Here is a 16,320-nt window from a genome sequence, read left to right as displayed (position 1 = left end):
TATGATTCTATGAAGTTTGCTGTGCATTGTCAATCAGCTCAAAGCTGAATGTGATTGAGCTATTAGGACAGGATGCCTCCAAAATCAGGGCATTAACATCAGTGTTTTCCAAGATATTTTCCAGCCTTACATACTCCTTCTAAAAGCTAGTGAGAAATCAGTTTAGATCTGAAAGTTTAAATCCAGCTTGTGCTGCAAAGTCCTCTAAAACATGTGAAGAAAATTCAGAATAAGCATGCTAAAGGGGAAAGAGCAAATTACTCCATCACTTGTAAGATACAGGTGATGGAGAATATATTACACAACTTGGTTTTTTTTTCTGCTGTTGCAAAACCCAATGGAGAGAAGCGGAGCACAGAGGGACAGAGACTCAGTGTAACACCATGAGATGAGAAAGGAGGCATCCCCTCTTGCTCAGATTTTATCATCAAATTGTTCTTGGCTCACTATCACACAGGATTTCTTTCCCTCATCTTAGATACAAAACCATTCTCAAGATAGGTCTCCTCTTCCTTTCCAGAGTAAAGAAAATGATACCTTATTTTATTGAAACCAACCCAGAGTAGTGTTTATTACTGAAAATATACAGTATTTTTGAACATCACATAAAAAGCCTAGTAGATACATCTGCTCTACTTCAAAATGCTCAATAGATAATCTTGGTGCAGCATGTAGCACTATCCTCATAATGCAAACTTCCTCTCCTCATTATTTTTACAGCACTTCCCTTTTATATTTTTAAAACCCAGAAAACATGTTCTGTTGTCCTTCCCCACCCCAATCCCCTTAGCTGAAAAAACACAAAGACTATCCAAAGACTGCTTACATTGTGTTGAAAGCACATGGCTAAGAGGAAAAAAAATATTTTATAGAGCTAACTAGAGATATTGCTGTCCTTTTTGAAATTCTCTGTATGAACAGAGCATGGTTCTTGCAAGGCAAAGTGCCCTGTGTTAAACAATCCAGTGATGCCCTGGACAACTCCCTGTCTATCAAAGGGAGAAATGAGGAAGGTAGATAAACTTGGGTTTTTCACACTGCCTTGCAGATGCTCTTTTTCTTGCTGCCACATGTTCTTAAATGACAGTTTTGCAGAGAAGTAATTTTTACAAAGGAACAAGAAAGGCATGGGCTATCTATACACAAAACTGTTGAAATCATTTGGAATACAATGTAGAGGGTGAGATGGGCAGTATTTTAAAAACAGTTCTTGTTCACCACAATACAGAAGGGAAAAACAAACAAACAAACAAACAAAAGGTGAAAAAGAAAGTATTGTTCCAGCCAGTGTGCTGTTTTAGACTTTGTACTGCAAACTTCCACAAGGTGCAGTCAGTGTTGAATCTCTTTCTTCTTTGAAACTGCTTCGCCACCACTTACTTCAGGAGGCCTTTGCCTGGTTGCCTTAAAGCAGCATCATAAATACAGGAGATGAGAGTCCACAGAAATATGATGGGCACCTCATTGCAAAAGAGATCAGTGAAGAATAAAGGAAGAAAGTTTGAAGAAAGGGGCATCGGAAGAGTGAAGAAAGAAGAACCCTGAAGGCCACCAGGTGCACGTGTATGTGAGGGCTTATCACACGGCTGCGGTCTGTTTGATGCTATGGAAGCTGATTCGTGTTGGAGAGGTGGGGATAGACATGGCACGTGCCACACGCACTCGGAGGGAGTGATGGTCTTGCCAGCGGTGCCATCTTTTCCTGGCAGCAGAACGGACCTGGTGAAAAAACAAAAGAAAAGAACATGACCACTTAGAATACACAGGGGTTCTCTGTAAAGGGCACTAGACAGCATTGAGACAAATGGTGGTATGTGTAAACACTGAAACATGCAGGGCTTGATTCAGCTGCCTAAAAAAGGGCATTCACTTGATATTCTCTTGGGTACTGCACTCTGGGAACAGCATGGGTTTCCCATATCTCATATGTCTCATATATCTCACCTCTTAAATAGTCCAGGGCATTTCAAATGGCAATAAATGTCTAAGCTTAGGCAACTGGATCAAGCCCTCAAGATGGATGTACCTGATGGAGGTCTTAGAGTGACCTATCACAGGGACTATAGTTGCCTCTGTGTCCCTTGTATATGAATAATCACATATCATTTAACTAAACATTTGAGTCTACAACACAGACAGACCTGACCTAATCCCTGTGAGCATTTTCTACAGGCAGTGGAGAGCTACTTCTACAGTCAACAGGTTATCCTCAAGCACATGGCTACAAATAGGCCAGAGAAATCTTGAAATGCCTTTTTTTCTTTTTTTTTTTTTTTTTTTCATGGACCATAGTGTGAGGCCAGGAACCCTGGCTCAAATATATATGTATATAAGCAAAAGAAAGGCAAGTGACAGGAATCCTAGCCTACACACAGTGGGAGGGAAGGCTTGATATACTCCTAACACAGGCTGTAACCAATTCCTGCCAAATCACTGGCAGAGAAGATTCAAAGTCAGAATCTGGAATGAAACATTTAGAACAATCTCTGGATACTTTTTTTTTTTTTTTTTTTTTTTTTTGGCAAGATCAATTGAGACCCCTAACCTAGGCAACGAGGTAAGCTTACAAAATCAGTTGAGATGAATCTGGGTCCAGCTTCCTGGACAGCCAATGGGTAATTATACTTATCGCACTTGGAAAGGACGTTGACATTCTGCTGCCAACCTGGAATCCAATGCACTTTAAAAAAAAAGAGTATTTTTACATGTAACCTGTATATCTAGCCAGATCTCCTTTTCTAAAACCACATTAGAAGGTGGGGTTATAAATAATATAAAAGAGACATAATACCTCAGCTACTGACCCACAGCTTCCTGACTTCCTGACCAACAGAGCACCAACCAATATGATTGAAGAGCATGATTCATCTCTTCCTAAAGTAGATGTCCCAGGTAGGCCAGATACTGTGGTCAGATGAAAAATAGCTATTTCCTTTCATTAGTTTTAAAATGAGTCTAGACAACTAGCTCTGTTTTAGATGTCTGAATTATAAATTTAGCTAAATTTAAACAATATTGATATCTTATCCTGAATGTTTTTCAGTCTTTAATGTACTTATCTTCAGAGCATCCCTCAAAAGTAAAGGAGTGCTCTTATTCCCATTTTACCACCAGCAGGCTAACGCTTGGGTATTAATAGCAGTGATGTTGTTGTAGAGTAGACCTTGATGTGGTTCAGCTACCATAGCAACTGTACAAGGCCTGGGATGAGCTTACACAGCCTGTGTGAAACATGCTGACACAGCTTCTCAGCTACCAGCACCTGACCGAGGTAGAGCAAAGCCATCCTGGGTGTATATGCAATCACCACCAGGACTGCAGGGAAGATGCTGTTAAATCGAATTGTCTGAAGCTCTACAGCCACTGCTTTTCTCCATTTCTTGTAAAACCTGGTTCTTGTCTTCAGGTGCAGTGTGAGGGCTACTCAAAACATAAGGAACACCCAACCCCACTTCAGAACAGCTCCAACATGCTGTTTAATGGGTGCTCAAATGAGTTGATGAGCTCTAGTACAGAGGTATTTCCCACCAAACCACACACACTCAGTATTAGGCGTCCTAGATGAACAGGAAAATACCCTGATGGTTAAACCACACAACAGTTCACAAGGAAGTCATGGGAAGGGGGGATCTGCACTTCTCTCAGATGGTTTCTATCATCTCAGGTCTTGGTGGGCCTTCAGGGACTTAGATCCATAGTCTGCAGCATAACTACTTAAAACCTCTGAAGTGCTGTGATCTGGCACCAAACAGTGCCCTCTGATTACCAGCTTTGTCCATGAAATACACTCCATACACTGGAAAACAGTTTTGCAATTGCCCTCTTCGGTGCCTTCTCAGGGGAGTGCTAAATGTGGAAATGTGGCTTTTCTATCAATCAGAGCCCTTCTAGAAGGCACAGACTGGGCAAATTGGACCTGAGGATTTCTTTCTTTGATTATTTTCTCAACTACGTGTGATCTGTGCTGCTTGATCTGACATTCAAGACAAGTAGATGCAGATGTTTATAGTAAGGTGAGAAGAGTGCCACATACACTTTCTTTTGATTTTGAATCAATTGTTTCAATATAAAATAGTGATTTTGACATTTCACAGGGGTGAGGCAGACCCTAGTAAAATAAAGATTATGAGGGAATAGGACTGCTTGCATGGAGAAGGGGAAGAGTGAATATCCAGTGAAAGAGGAATTAAAATTAAAATACAGCACTTCCAGGAGCATAAATGAATTTGAGATAAGGATAAGAATAATTGTAAACAATAGTGCATGGGATTTCTGGAAGAGCTTCTCATTATGAAGTACTAGGTACAAGATGACTCAGTTTATAAAATGAGTTAAATGAGATAGCCACAGTCAGGATGGGCTGACACAGTCATATATGACTACAGTAGAAGCCAGCCTGGAATGTTGACTTTCACTGTCTAATCCAACTGACCTCACTGGCTCATTGAACCCTCTTCTTGAAACGTGAGAAACAGTGTAAAGATGTGTCATGGTGTTGCACTTTCCTGGTTGCCCACTATTTTCAAACCCATTATGGTTCTACCTTCAGTGGCAAAGGGATACTTATCATAGAATCACAGAATGGTTAGAGTTGGAAGGGACCTTAAAGATCATCTAGTCCCAACCCCCCTGCCATGGGCAGGGACACCTTCCACCAGATCAGGTTGCTCAAATGGGGCACCCACAGCTTCTCTGGGCAACCTGTGCCAGTGCCTCATCGCCCTTATAGGAAAGATTTTCTGAGCAACTGGTGTGAACAGATACTTATTCAGCCAGTGAAGCCAGATTAGATTTACCATTTGTGCTTCAAACCAATCAAGTCAGAAACAGTCATCTGGAGATAAAGACGCCAGCCTAAATAAGCAGTTGTCTGAATGGCTTTCATGATATGGTTTGCTTACAAGCTTTGAGAAAGGATAAAAAGTAGTAACAAAAATGCTTGTACTGCTGGAGCCATTCCTAACGGACTGGGAACATGGAAACAGACTGAACTTAAGACAAGGGTGAGTGCAAAGCATTCCTTAATGACAGAATAATTCACTGCAATTAGGATGTGACCAGAGGGCAAGCAGAAAAGGTTAAACTCAAATTTATCTCTTACAATTGAACTCAGAAATGTTAGCTTAACTAGGTCTATCCATTAAGCATCTGTAGAGTCAGTACTATATCCTAGAGTCAGCATCAGCACACCTATCACCTGAAATTAACAGCATTTGCCTGTAATAGCCCAAAGATGCTACAGGCTATTGTCAGTGGTTAAAGCTTAACAAAGAGCCTCAGGAATACAAATTATAACCTTCATCTCTATGTAACTTTGGTTGTTGATATGGCAAAGTGCTGCTGAGCAGAGCACTCAGCTCTCTGCGTTGACCCTTGGCCTTTTTCTTCCAAAGTTAGCCTCTCAGAATAATTCTTTTTAGCTCTTTGCACTTTGCATACTGTGAATAATCAGTTTCTGAACATGTGGTCAAATCAGATTTACTCCAGGCATAGGTCTGCTTTTGATAAAATAGACATCAACTTTGTATTGCTATTACTTATGCTAGGCGCTGGCTGATGGCTAATTTCTTGCAGCCATCAATTAGAAATTAGCTGAAGAAAGAGCCTTTAGCAACATTAAAAAGCAGGTTTTGAAAGAAATGTCATGTCTTATTAGCAGAGAGGAAGAGAGCTTGATTCATTTACACTGTGCTTAGAACAAAGGGGCCCATTCACTTGGGGCTTTTTGACTTAATGCTGAAATACAATACTAGTAATGTAGGTAGAAAGGAAGGGTCTGATAAAAAGAGTAGGATTAAATGAGCTGTCATGGTAATAGAAGCTGGAAGTAGACTACTGGGGCCCTGCCATACTCTGTCCCCAGAGAATCCCTCACAAGACAATGTTAACAAGTGAGGGGCAAGAGGACAACAGGTACTCTCTGACTACAGAATAATCACAGTGTTCAGTAGACTGTGACTACATAACCCAAATTAAGTTCTTGCTTTGGTCATATGCAACATTTTACTCCCAGAAAACCTGATCCAAAGGTAAATGAAATAAATGAAAAAGGTTTATATAGATGTCAATGGTCTTTTAAAAGGACTGATTTTTCTGCTATGAAAAGAGGTTTCAGTGATAAATTCATCAGGTTCCAACTACACTTAAGCGCCTTTGTGCTATGTTTCAGATCCTTGGGCTGCAGTTTGCAGGTAAGTGGAAAATAACTTTAAACTTCAAGCATCTTTGCTTCTGAACAGCAGTGCAAACTGTAGAAAAGTTGATGAAGATTTATTCTGTCTTATTGTAAGCTACAGATGAGTAAGAGGGACTTTCAAGGAATGTCCAGATCAGCAAAAGGGAACTGGCTTTGTGGACTTCAAATTTCAAGACACTGTGTCTGACTCTACAGCATAAAACACTTCCATGAAGTTTCTGAAGACCGGATCTCTCTGTATCAGATACATAGGAAAGGCTGTAAGGCGTTGGCAGCAGTTCATCAAAAAGAGACAACTAAAATAGGTCATTTGAAATCTACCCATATTTGAGTGAATCACTGCCTATAAATGAAGATGATGAGCTGAACTGTGCATGTGCATGTATTAGATATATAATCCTAGGGAGATAAATCCCATCCATTACATAAAAGAACTTACACCAACATAAGGTGATGCCTTACATGATACCTTGAAAGCTTTCCAAAGGGTTAGGGAAGAACACTAAATGCTCAAGGGAGGAGGAACACTAAATGCTCTGAAGAAGTCCATAGGTCAAGATCCTTGGAAGGCTTAATTGCAGTCCTGAATGGAAGCAAAGAAACAAAACAGCCTAAATACAGAGACCCCTGGACTGACAGACCTGGGGATAGGCAGATTAAAATGCTAATACCCTCAGAGAGACAGGAGTGAGTCTTTATTTCTTGTAAACAAAGTACATTGCTGAGCAACTATACATATATCCTACATGACTTCTCACCCTATTGGTATGGATTTACAAGGCTCCCAGTAGAGTTAACCTCTCAGGTCAAAGACGGTCATGTTACCATTAGAATAAAAATTGAACCAAGCAATCCCAGGCACAGCTACAGGTTGGGCAAAGAAGAGATTCAGAGCAGCCCTGCAGAGAAGGACTTGGGGGTGATGGTCGATGAGAAAATGAACATGAGCCGGCAGTGTGCGCTTGCAGCCCAGAAAGCCAATTGTATCCTGGGCTGCATCAAAAGGAGCGTGACCACCAGGTCGAAGGAGGTGATCCTGCCCCTTTACTCTTCTCTTGTGAGACCTCACCTGGAGCATTGTGTACAGTTCTGGTGTCCTCAACATAAAAAGGACATGGAACTGTTGGAACAAGTCCAGAGAAGGGCCACGAGGGTGATCAGGGGACTGGAGCACCTCCCGTATGAAGAGAGGCTGAGGAAGTTGGGGCTGTTCAGCCTGGAGAAGAGAAGGCTGTGTGGAGACCTCACAGCAGCCTTCCAGTATCTGAAGGGGGCCTATAGGGATGCTGGGGAGGGACTCTTCATTAGGGACTGTAGTGATAGGACAAGGGGTAATGGATTAAAACTTAAATAGGGGAAGTTTAAATTGGATATAAGGAGGAAATTCTTTCCTGTTAGGGTGGTGAGGCACTGGAATGGGTTGCCCAGGGAAGCTGTGAATGCTCCATCCCTGGCGGTGTTCAAAACCAGGTTGAACGGAGCCTTGGGTGAGATGGTTTAGTGTGAGGTGTCCCTGCCCATGGCAGGGGGGTTGGAACTAGATGATCTTAAGGTCCTTTCCAACCCTAACTATTCTATGATTCTATGATTCTCTATAAAGATGCCAATATCATTGTCTAATCCTCCTAAGGTAGGGAAGGGATGTACTCAAAACAATCTGCAAGGCTCAAGGCAAACAAAAATGAAGCTTGGATGGATTTTTCCTTTTCCTTATATAGCCTACATTACACCACTATTTTATGTAACATTATTTTCTTTTTCTGCTGGTCTGCAATTAGCCTGCTTAGGGGGTCTGTAATCAATCTGTTTGTTGAAGTCTTTGGCAGCAGTTCCATACAACCTGATAACAGGTTTGCACCACCTGCCAGACTAGGATGTTGAGGTTTGATTTCTGAAGTCACGACAGTACAATTCTGTTACCATACACAACTGCTTGAAAGGCTAGAACCAGTTCTGACTGGTTACAAAAAATTGTCACATATCTGCAGTACAAGCAAATGCTGTTGCTTTCCTCTGGGCCACAAATGACCATAACTAACCACTAGAGGAGTTGTGAATGAAATCAGACCACCTCTAACCTCTGTGATTTTGTTGTGGAGTGCTGTGCAGTCACCTCGCAAGAGCAGTGTTTTAGTGAAAAGGAAGATGGGGTAGGGAAGGACTGCCTGACCAGTTGCTGCCTTTCACCATGCCTGGACTTTTCAATTTTTGCTCTCCGGCAGGACCCTGGTCTGAAGACCTACTGTAGTCACGGCAATGTAAGTAACCTTCTACAGAACACAGGGTGTAGGAGGTGGTTACCGAGAGGGGACTCAGTCCTGGAATTAACTGCTGCCTGGTGGTCCCGAAGGGAAGGTTTGACTCTTTCAGTTGATTCTATATTGTCCAGGCATCCTCAGTAGTACTCATACTTCAACTGCTGGTCACCTTTACTCAGAAAGCAATCACTGTGGGAGGTGGAATTAGATTTTAGGCCTCTAGTCCACCCCCATACTCATATTTATTCAGTGATTTGAAGGAGCTCTTAATGGACATCCTTTGGGTTCAGAATGATTAATACGAAATCTGCTTAGATGGATGGTGGATGACCATTTCGGTGATGATTCATAGCCACTTTGAGCTTAATAGATTTTGAGAGACGGTGCCTAGGATCCAAGCAGAAAAAATTAAACACATTTATCCTTGCCTTGCACCTTGTTGTGAGAATAATTTACAGTGCCATCTAACAAAGTAACCTGTTCCATTGCACTCTGTTTATGATTTCTTTCAGCTAATTGGTTTCCATTTTAAATGTTAATTCATACCCAATTATCAATATTGACCAGATAATACTAGAATCTGAGGTCTTCTTGAGGTAGGAATTCATGCTTTGTGGGATGATTTCAGACAGAGTATTATATGAAATTAAATTCAGTCTTGTGATCTGTGAGTTGATATAAAAGATTTTGAGGAGCATCTGTGTTTTTGCAGTCATTGGAAAATAAATTCACAACTTAACATTCATTCTTTTCAAGTGGCATTTAACATAAACACATACTTTTTTTTATTATACCATTTTTCATAATATCTTAAATTCTCCGAAACCTCTTGTCATCAATTTTCTTGGAAGTCCAGAGATGCTCTTTATCACTCAGATTAAATGAAATTTGCATTAAAACATTTGCAGAAAAACATTAAAAACTGTCAACTTTGTATCTAAACTGCCTATTCTTATTAGGTTCACTGGAAGAATTTCTGTATAATGTGGTGGCTACTCAAAATCTGAAGCATCCGTATCTCCAGCAGAGAGGCTCAAAATTGTATACCTTCTCTCAAGACCTGGCCCATCAGCTTAATTCTCCCTGCAGCTGACAAAGCTGGTCCAAGATCAGTGGAAAACATTGTGTGTTGTGGAAATGAGGGAAAGGGATGTGTTTGTATCAAAGAATCAAAGTCATAAGGACACATTTGTCTAAATCAAAAGAGGCTACAAGATGTCACAGAGAAAAAACCTCCTTTCTGTTTCATTTGCCAAACTTCACAGATAGAACACTGACAAAAAGAAACTTTGATTACTTTTATCTGTGATCATAGACTTGAATCACAGAATCATAGAATATCTTGAGTTGGGACCCATACGGATCACTGAGACCAACTCCCTGCTCTCTTATGTAGGCAAACTCTTCTTAGGGACACATTCTGAGTGCTTTTTTTTAAGAAGTTGATTTTGCTCTTTAAACCTAATTTTAGTTGCATAGATGTTTTGAAGTTATACAGACTGAGATGCTCAGACATTGTAGCAACTGGACTGACTGGTATAATATATAGCTATCAAGCTAGTAGAATTTTCTTTATTTTCAGTTCATACAGGTTTGTCATGACACGTGGCTCTGTTTTCTTTGACTCTGTCACCATGCAGCCTTGTGTTATCTTTCTGCCATTTGCTCAAATTCTGGTAACTGCCATTAATGCTACTCTTGTATCCAAATCAAGTAATTCTCACATCAAACCGATTGAGAAATACTCTCGTCACATTTACTAAGTTTCACTGCAATGTATACATGCAATACAGGCAACAAATTAATTTCAACTTTTTCTTTCCTCAAAAATGACTGGGGTTAATTGTAGCTTCTCCTTATTCTGAGAACATTAAAATCTGGCATGCCTATGCAAAAGCTGCATCCAATTACCTTCATCACCACCTCTAGTAGAGTTGCCTCTCTAAGAGCAACTGATGTCAGAATACAAATGACATTCTGGTACTTCCATACATCTCATGTGATGCCATTCACATGCACTAAGAAATACAGGCCTTTTAATAGCAGACAATTGAGGAAGACAATGTACTGCAAATCTAACTGAGCAGTAAATGACTTTACTGCTTAGATATGGAAGTTTGCAGTAAGAAAACACACTTTCACTATGCTAACAAGCAAGGTCTTCATATATGCCTCAGTTGGCAGTGTAGCCTGTACAGACCTCTCACTTCACAAAAAGGAAAAATACAGCATTATTGCCAGCTTTTGCAATGTGATGTGGCCTTCAGGATGCAATCTGGGAAACATAAGCTCTTTTTAGAATGATTTATGAGTATGTGGAGATCTAGGGAGGACAGGCACTAACACAAGGGAGAGCTTTTATAATAGTATAATATAAAATGCATTTTTTCTTGAAAAATATGATTGCAAACCCAGAAAGCACTGAGAATTCACTGAATCTTGTACTTGTTTCTGAGCTGTGCAAAGCTGAAGCTAAAACAGAGCAGGAAATTTCACACTTTAAACCTTTATGATACTTCAAAAACATTTCCACAGCAGATTAAGATGAATCCAAAGTCCTTTCACTGTTTTGAAATAGTCAATGCTGCAATATTTGGGGAGTTTAGAATTATATTATACCTCAAAGAAGTATTTAGGGAGTTGCCATGGTTTAGGTACCCAAGTGGAAGTTGCATGTTAGATGTAAACGTATGGCTACAGGGAAGATTTAGCTCACAAATTCAGCTATTTGTAGGTGTCTACAGGTGAGCAGAGTGCCTAGGCATGCATAACAGTTAATGGAGAGACAGTCTGCACTTTCAGTGAAGTCTAGAGTTGTTCATGTGTGTAAATGGAAGTTTCTATTGTAGGCTAAGCTGACAAGATGATCGTATCCACTGGCTTGAATTAGTAACATAGCCAATTTAGAAGCCACTTGTATCCCTCTTGGCTTCTCACTTCCCAGTCAGAAGGTATGAATCTTCTACAGATCCTATATCATAACTGGTAGAACCATGTGGATGCCTCAGATACTCTATAGCCTCTCAAGTGGTAGCAGATATCTGTGTTCAGGGAAATTAATCAAGATCACCTACATCACCCAAGCTGGGTGTCTTAACCTTGAACTGACTCCCACAGAAGTGCCTATTCCAAGTGTAACAGTAGTGTGGTATCTGGGAAAATCAGTTATGGACATCATTCCAGACCTGCTAGTAGTTTGTTATCAAGGCATAGAAGTACATGACATGAATCATCCTGCATTTCAACAAACTTGATTATGTCTGAACTCATTTAAGTTGGAAATTGCAGGTCGGCTCATGGCTTTGGACTGAGAACCTTGGAGCGGGGTAGTGAAGGGAGTATTTCTCCCAGTACAAGGCAGCTGAAAGAATCCCAGAACAGCCAAAAGAGTGGAAGCCTGGTATGAACAGCCAACTGGCCCTAGCCCAAGTGCACAAAATGGAAGTGAACTAGGACGATACAAAGTCCTGACTTAGTAAGAAATCATATGGCTTGGGTTCCAGTCCCTGATGAATATGAGAAGTAATACTGAAGGGACATGACAGACTTTTGGTGCCTTCAACCTCATCAGACTGTGCAGCACAGCAGCTCACAAAAATAAAGCATGGTCATGAGCAACTCAGCTATATGGCAAGGTAGTCCCTCAGTTAAGGTGCCTGTACTTCTTGGGGAAGATTTCACCTTGCTATTTATTAAGAGGCAAACAGAGTGGTCAGAATTTGTTGAAGGCAAGCTGGAAAGAGAACTTAGAACACTCTCCTGCCAGTATGAAAAAGTAGCATGTGCCTAACCTGAGAAAGCAGTGTTGCTTCTTGTTAACATCACCTCAGAATTAATGAGGAAGAGGGAAAATGAAGAAGAAAAAAAGCCACCACTAATCTTGGTTCTTCATTGGCTGAAGTGTAGAAAATGCAGAGCAGCTGTGTGAGAAGACATGCCCATCCTTTCTCATAGCCCACAGTGAAGTTAAGAAGCAGCACAAATCAAGTACACACCAAATGAAGCAGGAATAACTGAGACATAGCATTAATTTCTGCAGAGACACAAATTTTGACTGGACAAGATGACACAGTTAAATGCAGGTAAATGGGACACTGACAGTGCAAATAGGGAAAAGATATAAACCTCTCACACTTTGGGGTGTAAGTAAACCACCGAGGGATATTACTGAAACCTTTCTTGTCTGAGTAGCAGTACTTGAATTCTGAGGAACACCAGTGACCCTGTCCCCAACCGTCTTTTCTGAATGCAATGGGCACTCATCATTCAGAGATAGATAGGCTCACAGAAAAACTCACTCAGCTCAGCATGGCCATAATGAAATAAAAATGGATCACCTGCAGAATATCTTTAACAAGAGCCCAGATCAGAAGAAATGCCCAGGTATGCCCAGAAATCATATTTATAATTAATGAGAAACTTCAAAAAAAGCCTTAAAATGAACAACAAAAATCTGAGAAAACTCCTTTTCCTCTGCCAAGTAATAACCTGATTTTGATAAACCTTTGTGAACAAAGGACACCTACAAAAAGAACTGGGAAATTCAGATGCACATTAACAGAAACTTCTGCAAGAGCAACAGACTGAAGAGACTATGACCCCATGTAAAAAACATCTCATGTCTCTACAATCAGGCATCCAAGTAAGTTCCACCTCCCAAGAATTAATTACACTGACAAAAGGGGACGCTACTTACCTCACCATTCAAAAAGCAGTAAAATACTGACACAAAGAAACCCTGTAAAGGACAGAAAACAGTCAGTTATTAAGCATGAATTTCAACACACAGAATCAGCGACTGAGCTGGGATCACCCTGAGCAAAAACATAATCTCGTTGAGATCATCCACCTTTAAATAGATGAAATTGGTACTGTACACCTTGAAGAGAAAATAGTGTCTTTCGGCTCACAGGTGAGACATGAAAGCTAGAATCTAGGCAGCTCTTCTACTAACAGAGGGCATTGCCTCTTCAGCTGTGCTAAAGCATATCTACAGCTTCCAGCTGCCCCCTAAAACAGCACAAACCTCTCACAGGTACTATGGTATGCCTGCCAGATCTATATGGATGTCTCAGACACTTTCAGGGTGGTGCCAAATGACCTGTGATGGTCTTGTGTGGGCAAGCATATCATCAGGTTGCTTAAGTTCATCTGAGCTGAACTGCTCTGTGGAATCTACTGACAGCAGTGACTAGACCCCTGTAATGACTGCAAAGATTGTAAGGACTATAACAGAAGATCAGATGACAACGTGATGATTTCCTCTCTAAACCTGTGAACAGAATCCTACCCATTTTGCTTTCAGAAATTGACTGTAATTATTGTCATCATAAAGGAGAGATTTCCTGTTTTCTTTCTTACATGTTTCTTTATAACACAATAAAATAACAAGTGTAGCATTTTTTAAGACATTGAGTATCAGCAGATAAACAGTACAATTAATTTTAGGGAATGAAAAATGTGGATCAATTAATTAATAAAAAATAAGGTTCCTTTGTTCATAGATAAAAAGGGACATTTCCCATTTTGGATATTCAGTTGTGATTTCTGGTGGGATGTTCTCTTTCAAAACTAAACATGCAATCAGTAAAAACAGTAACCCAAACCTCATAACTTTTGTAATCCATAACCCTAGATTTGGCTTGACAGTGTGTGTGCTGTATATTTGTATTGATATCCTGGGTATCAGAGTACTTGTTCTTGCCCATATGAGAGAGAAAACATTAATGTCAAACATAGTTCCACCCTAGTTCAGTAAGGTCTTTAAGCGGAGGTAAAGCTGTAGGACACATCTAAAAATCCAGAAGGCAGATACAATTACTCATGTTCCACTTTCTTTTATCCTGGCAGAATGATTAAATATTATTAAATATTATTAATATTTAATTAATTATTATTAAATATTATTATTTTTGTTACAATTTAATTTGAATTAATATTATTAAAATTATTAAATAAGGGGAGGGAGCAGATAGGTATGAGTTCTTAGTTGGTACAGTCTTGATAGCTGAGTTCATGTACCACTGCAGCAGAGCTGGAGTGAGAGACTGAGCGATACAGGTAATGTCTTAGCCAAGTTAGCCCAACTGGTAGGAGTTGTTTCCCTTTCCTTTAGCAACACCTACTCTAAGTCTCTGATCACTGTGCGCTTTGCGAAGAGAGAGGTTCCTTGGGAGGCTGATTTCAGGGGCAGTTTAGGATAGAGGCAACATCATCTCTCTCTCCATTGGCTTTAGATGGAGCCCAGATGAGAATCTGTAGCTACAGACTGAATATAGCACTGATATTAAGGGAGATGAATGCCTCCAGGACACACCGGAGAGATGTCCACTCCACATGGCATGCTTATATATCTATTATGTAAGCATGAACAAAGCTGACCTATTTTCAACTAATATTTCTATCATGGACTTAATTGCCATAAATTTGATGGCTGAAATGCACTGGGGATCCTTTCAGCCGTAACTGATAGCAGCTGTAAACATACTCTCTTACCTGAAAAGATTGCAGGAAGGAATTGAAATAGATGAAAACAATCTGGGAAATGTCATCTTCACCAGGGTTGACAAAGAAAAGCATGTAGGTGATGCCTAGCAGAGGCAGAAGAACTAATGTTGCCTTGACTGCCTTCCTGTGGGCAGGAAACAGAAAACACAAGTGAACACAAGAAAAAACAACTGTGTTACCTGAACCACCGTAGGTTGACCCAATCCAAATAAATCACTCCTTAATGGAGAGAGGGGATGAGTCTCAGAGCAATTCAGAGGAAAGTGAAGTACCTACATTCGCTAGAAAGGGAACTGAGCTGTCTCCTTGAGACAGTTCAGCGCCTGCACATGTCAAACAGGGTGAGAAGAAAACAAAAGGATGGCCTAAGACATGTCAGGGCTATCTGAAATTTATAGTCACTGGAGGAAAGAAGCATTTTAAGAGAGAAATTCATGTCAACTTCTGTCCAGAGTCTGTCACTAGTGAAGAGTTAGGGAACCCAAGTTCTCCCTCTGGGTACCTCCATCTCACAAGGCTTGCTGCCAGAGCGTTTGTTGAGGATAGCAGTGGAAGCCTATGTTTGCATAATGGCCGAAAACTTTTGAGTTTTTTTCCCAGGAGGACATCCAATTTTAGACACTTCTTAGTCTGCCTGCACAGGAACAGTTTCAAGATTTGTCACCAGATTATTGTGTAACCCAAAATGAAGGCTTCTTGGGTCCTCAGGCAATGAAGAACACCAGTTTCTTAGGGCTTGGGAGAGGATATTTAAGAGGGATGCTATGGGATACCATATCTGAAAGGCTGGATAGAGTTTAGAAGAGGACCATGGAAAGAGTGACAGCCTCCACCTTGGGTTGTGAAGATACAGGTGAGTTTGCTAGTTAACACTTTCCGACCAGTGCCTGACCCCTTGGAGAAACATGTTCTGAGAAAGTCTTTGCCTTTAAATCCTGCTGTTTGTCCCCAGACTGTGAACTCCAAGGGACAAATGGGAACCATTTTATATCCCTCCCTCCCTTTCTTTCTCTTCTTCCTCTAGGCAGTTTCTTCTCCATCAATGAGGCTTTAATTTTGCCGAAGCCCTAAGGTTCTCTGCAGGTTTGCTGAGTGATTTGTTATACCTCACGGTGATGTGATAAATGCACAACAAGGCAGGAAGGCAGTGCTCATGAGACCTGTTCTATGCCCATCTTTTGATTCTGTCTGGAGCGTAAATGTTTTCTCTTTTTCTGCAACACCTGCACACCCAACTCAATTGCTTAGGGCTGTCTTATAAATAATCAACAAGCAGGCTGTACACAGTGAAGCACAGTGATTATTAACAGAATTATGAAGGGCTAATCTTTATTGTTGGTGCTATAATAGTGTCTTGGG

At 40.6% G+C, this 16,320-nt stretch overlaps 1 protein-coding gene across 3 annotated transcripts in view; it reads right to left on the bottom strand.

Annotated features, from left to right (window-relative positions):
• Positions 1 to 513: 513 nt before the first annotated feature.
• The window catches only part of CRHR2 (corticotropin releasing hormone receptor 2), a 151,544-nt gene continuing 135,737 nt past the window's right edge, over positions 514 to 16,320 (bottom strand). For all 3 annotated transcript variants that reach the window (XM_062621347.1, XM_062621348.1, XM_062621349.1), the window contains 3 exons: positions 14,950 to 15,085; positions 13,151 to 13,192; positions 514 to 1,719 (listed from right to left, as the gene is read on the bottom strand). In XM_062621347.1, coding sequence (XP_062477331.1) covers positions 1,579 to 1,719; positions 13,151 to 13,192; positions 14,950 to 15,085 — 319 coding nt within the window. In that variant the 3' untranslated portion in view covers positions 514 to 1,578. The remainder of the gene's footprint in view (positions 1,720 to 13,150; positions 13,193 to 14,949; positions 15,086 to 16,320) is intronic.

Source organism: Pezoporus occidentalis, unplaced genomic scaffold, assembly GCF_034315485.1.
Source record: "Pezoporus occidentalis ecotype Australia unplaced genomic scaffold, CSIRO_AGI_Poc_V1 ctg23, whole genome shotgun sequence".
NCBI lineage: Eukaryota > Metazoa > Chordata > Aves > Psittaciformes > Psittacidae > Pezoporus > Pezoporus occidentalis.
Note: the sequence above shows the minus strand (reverse complement) of the source record. Positions and strands in the feature narration are given on the sequence as shown.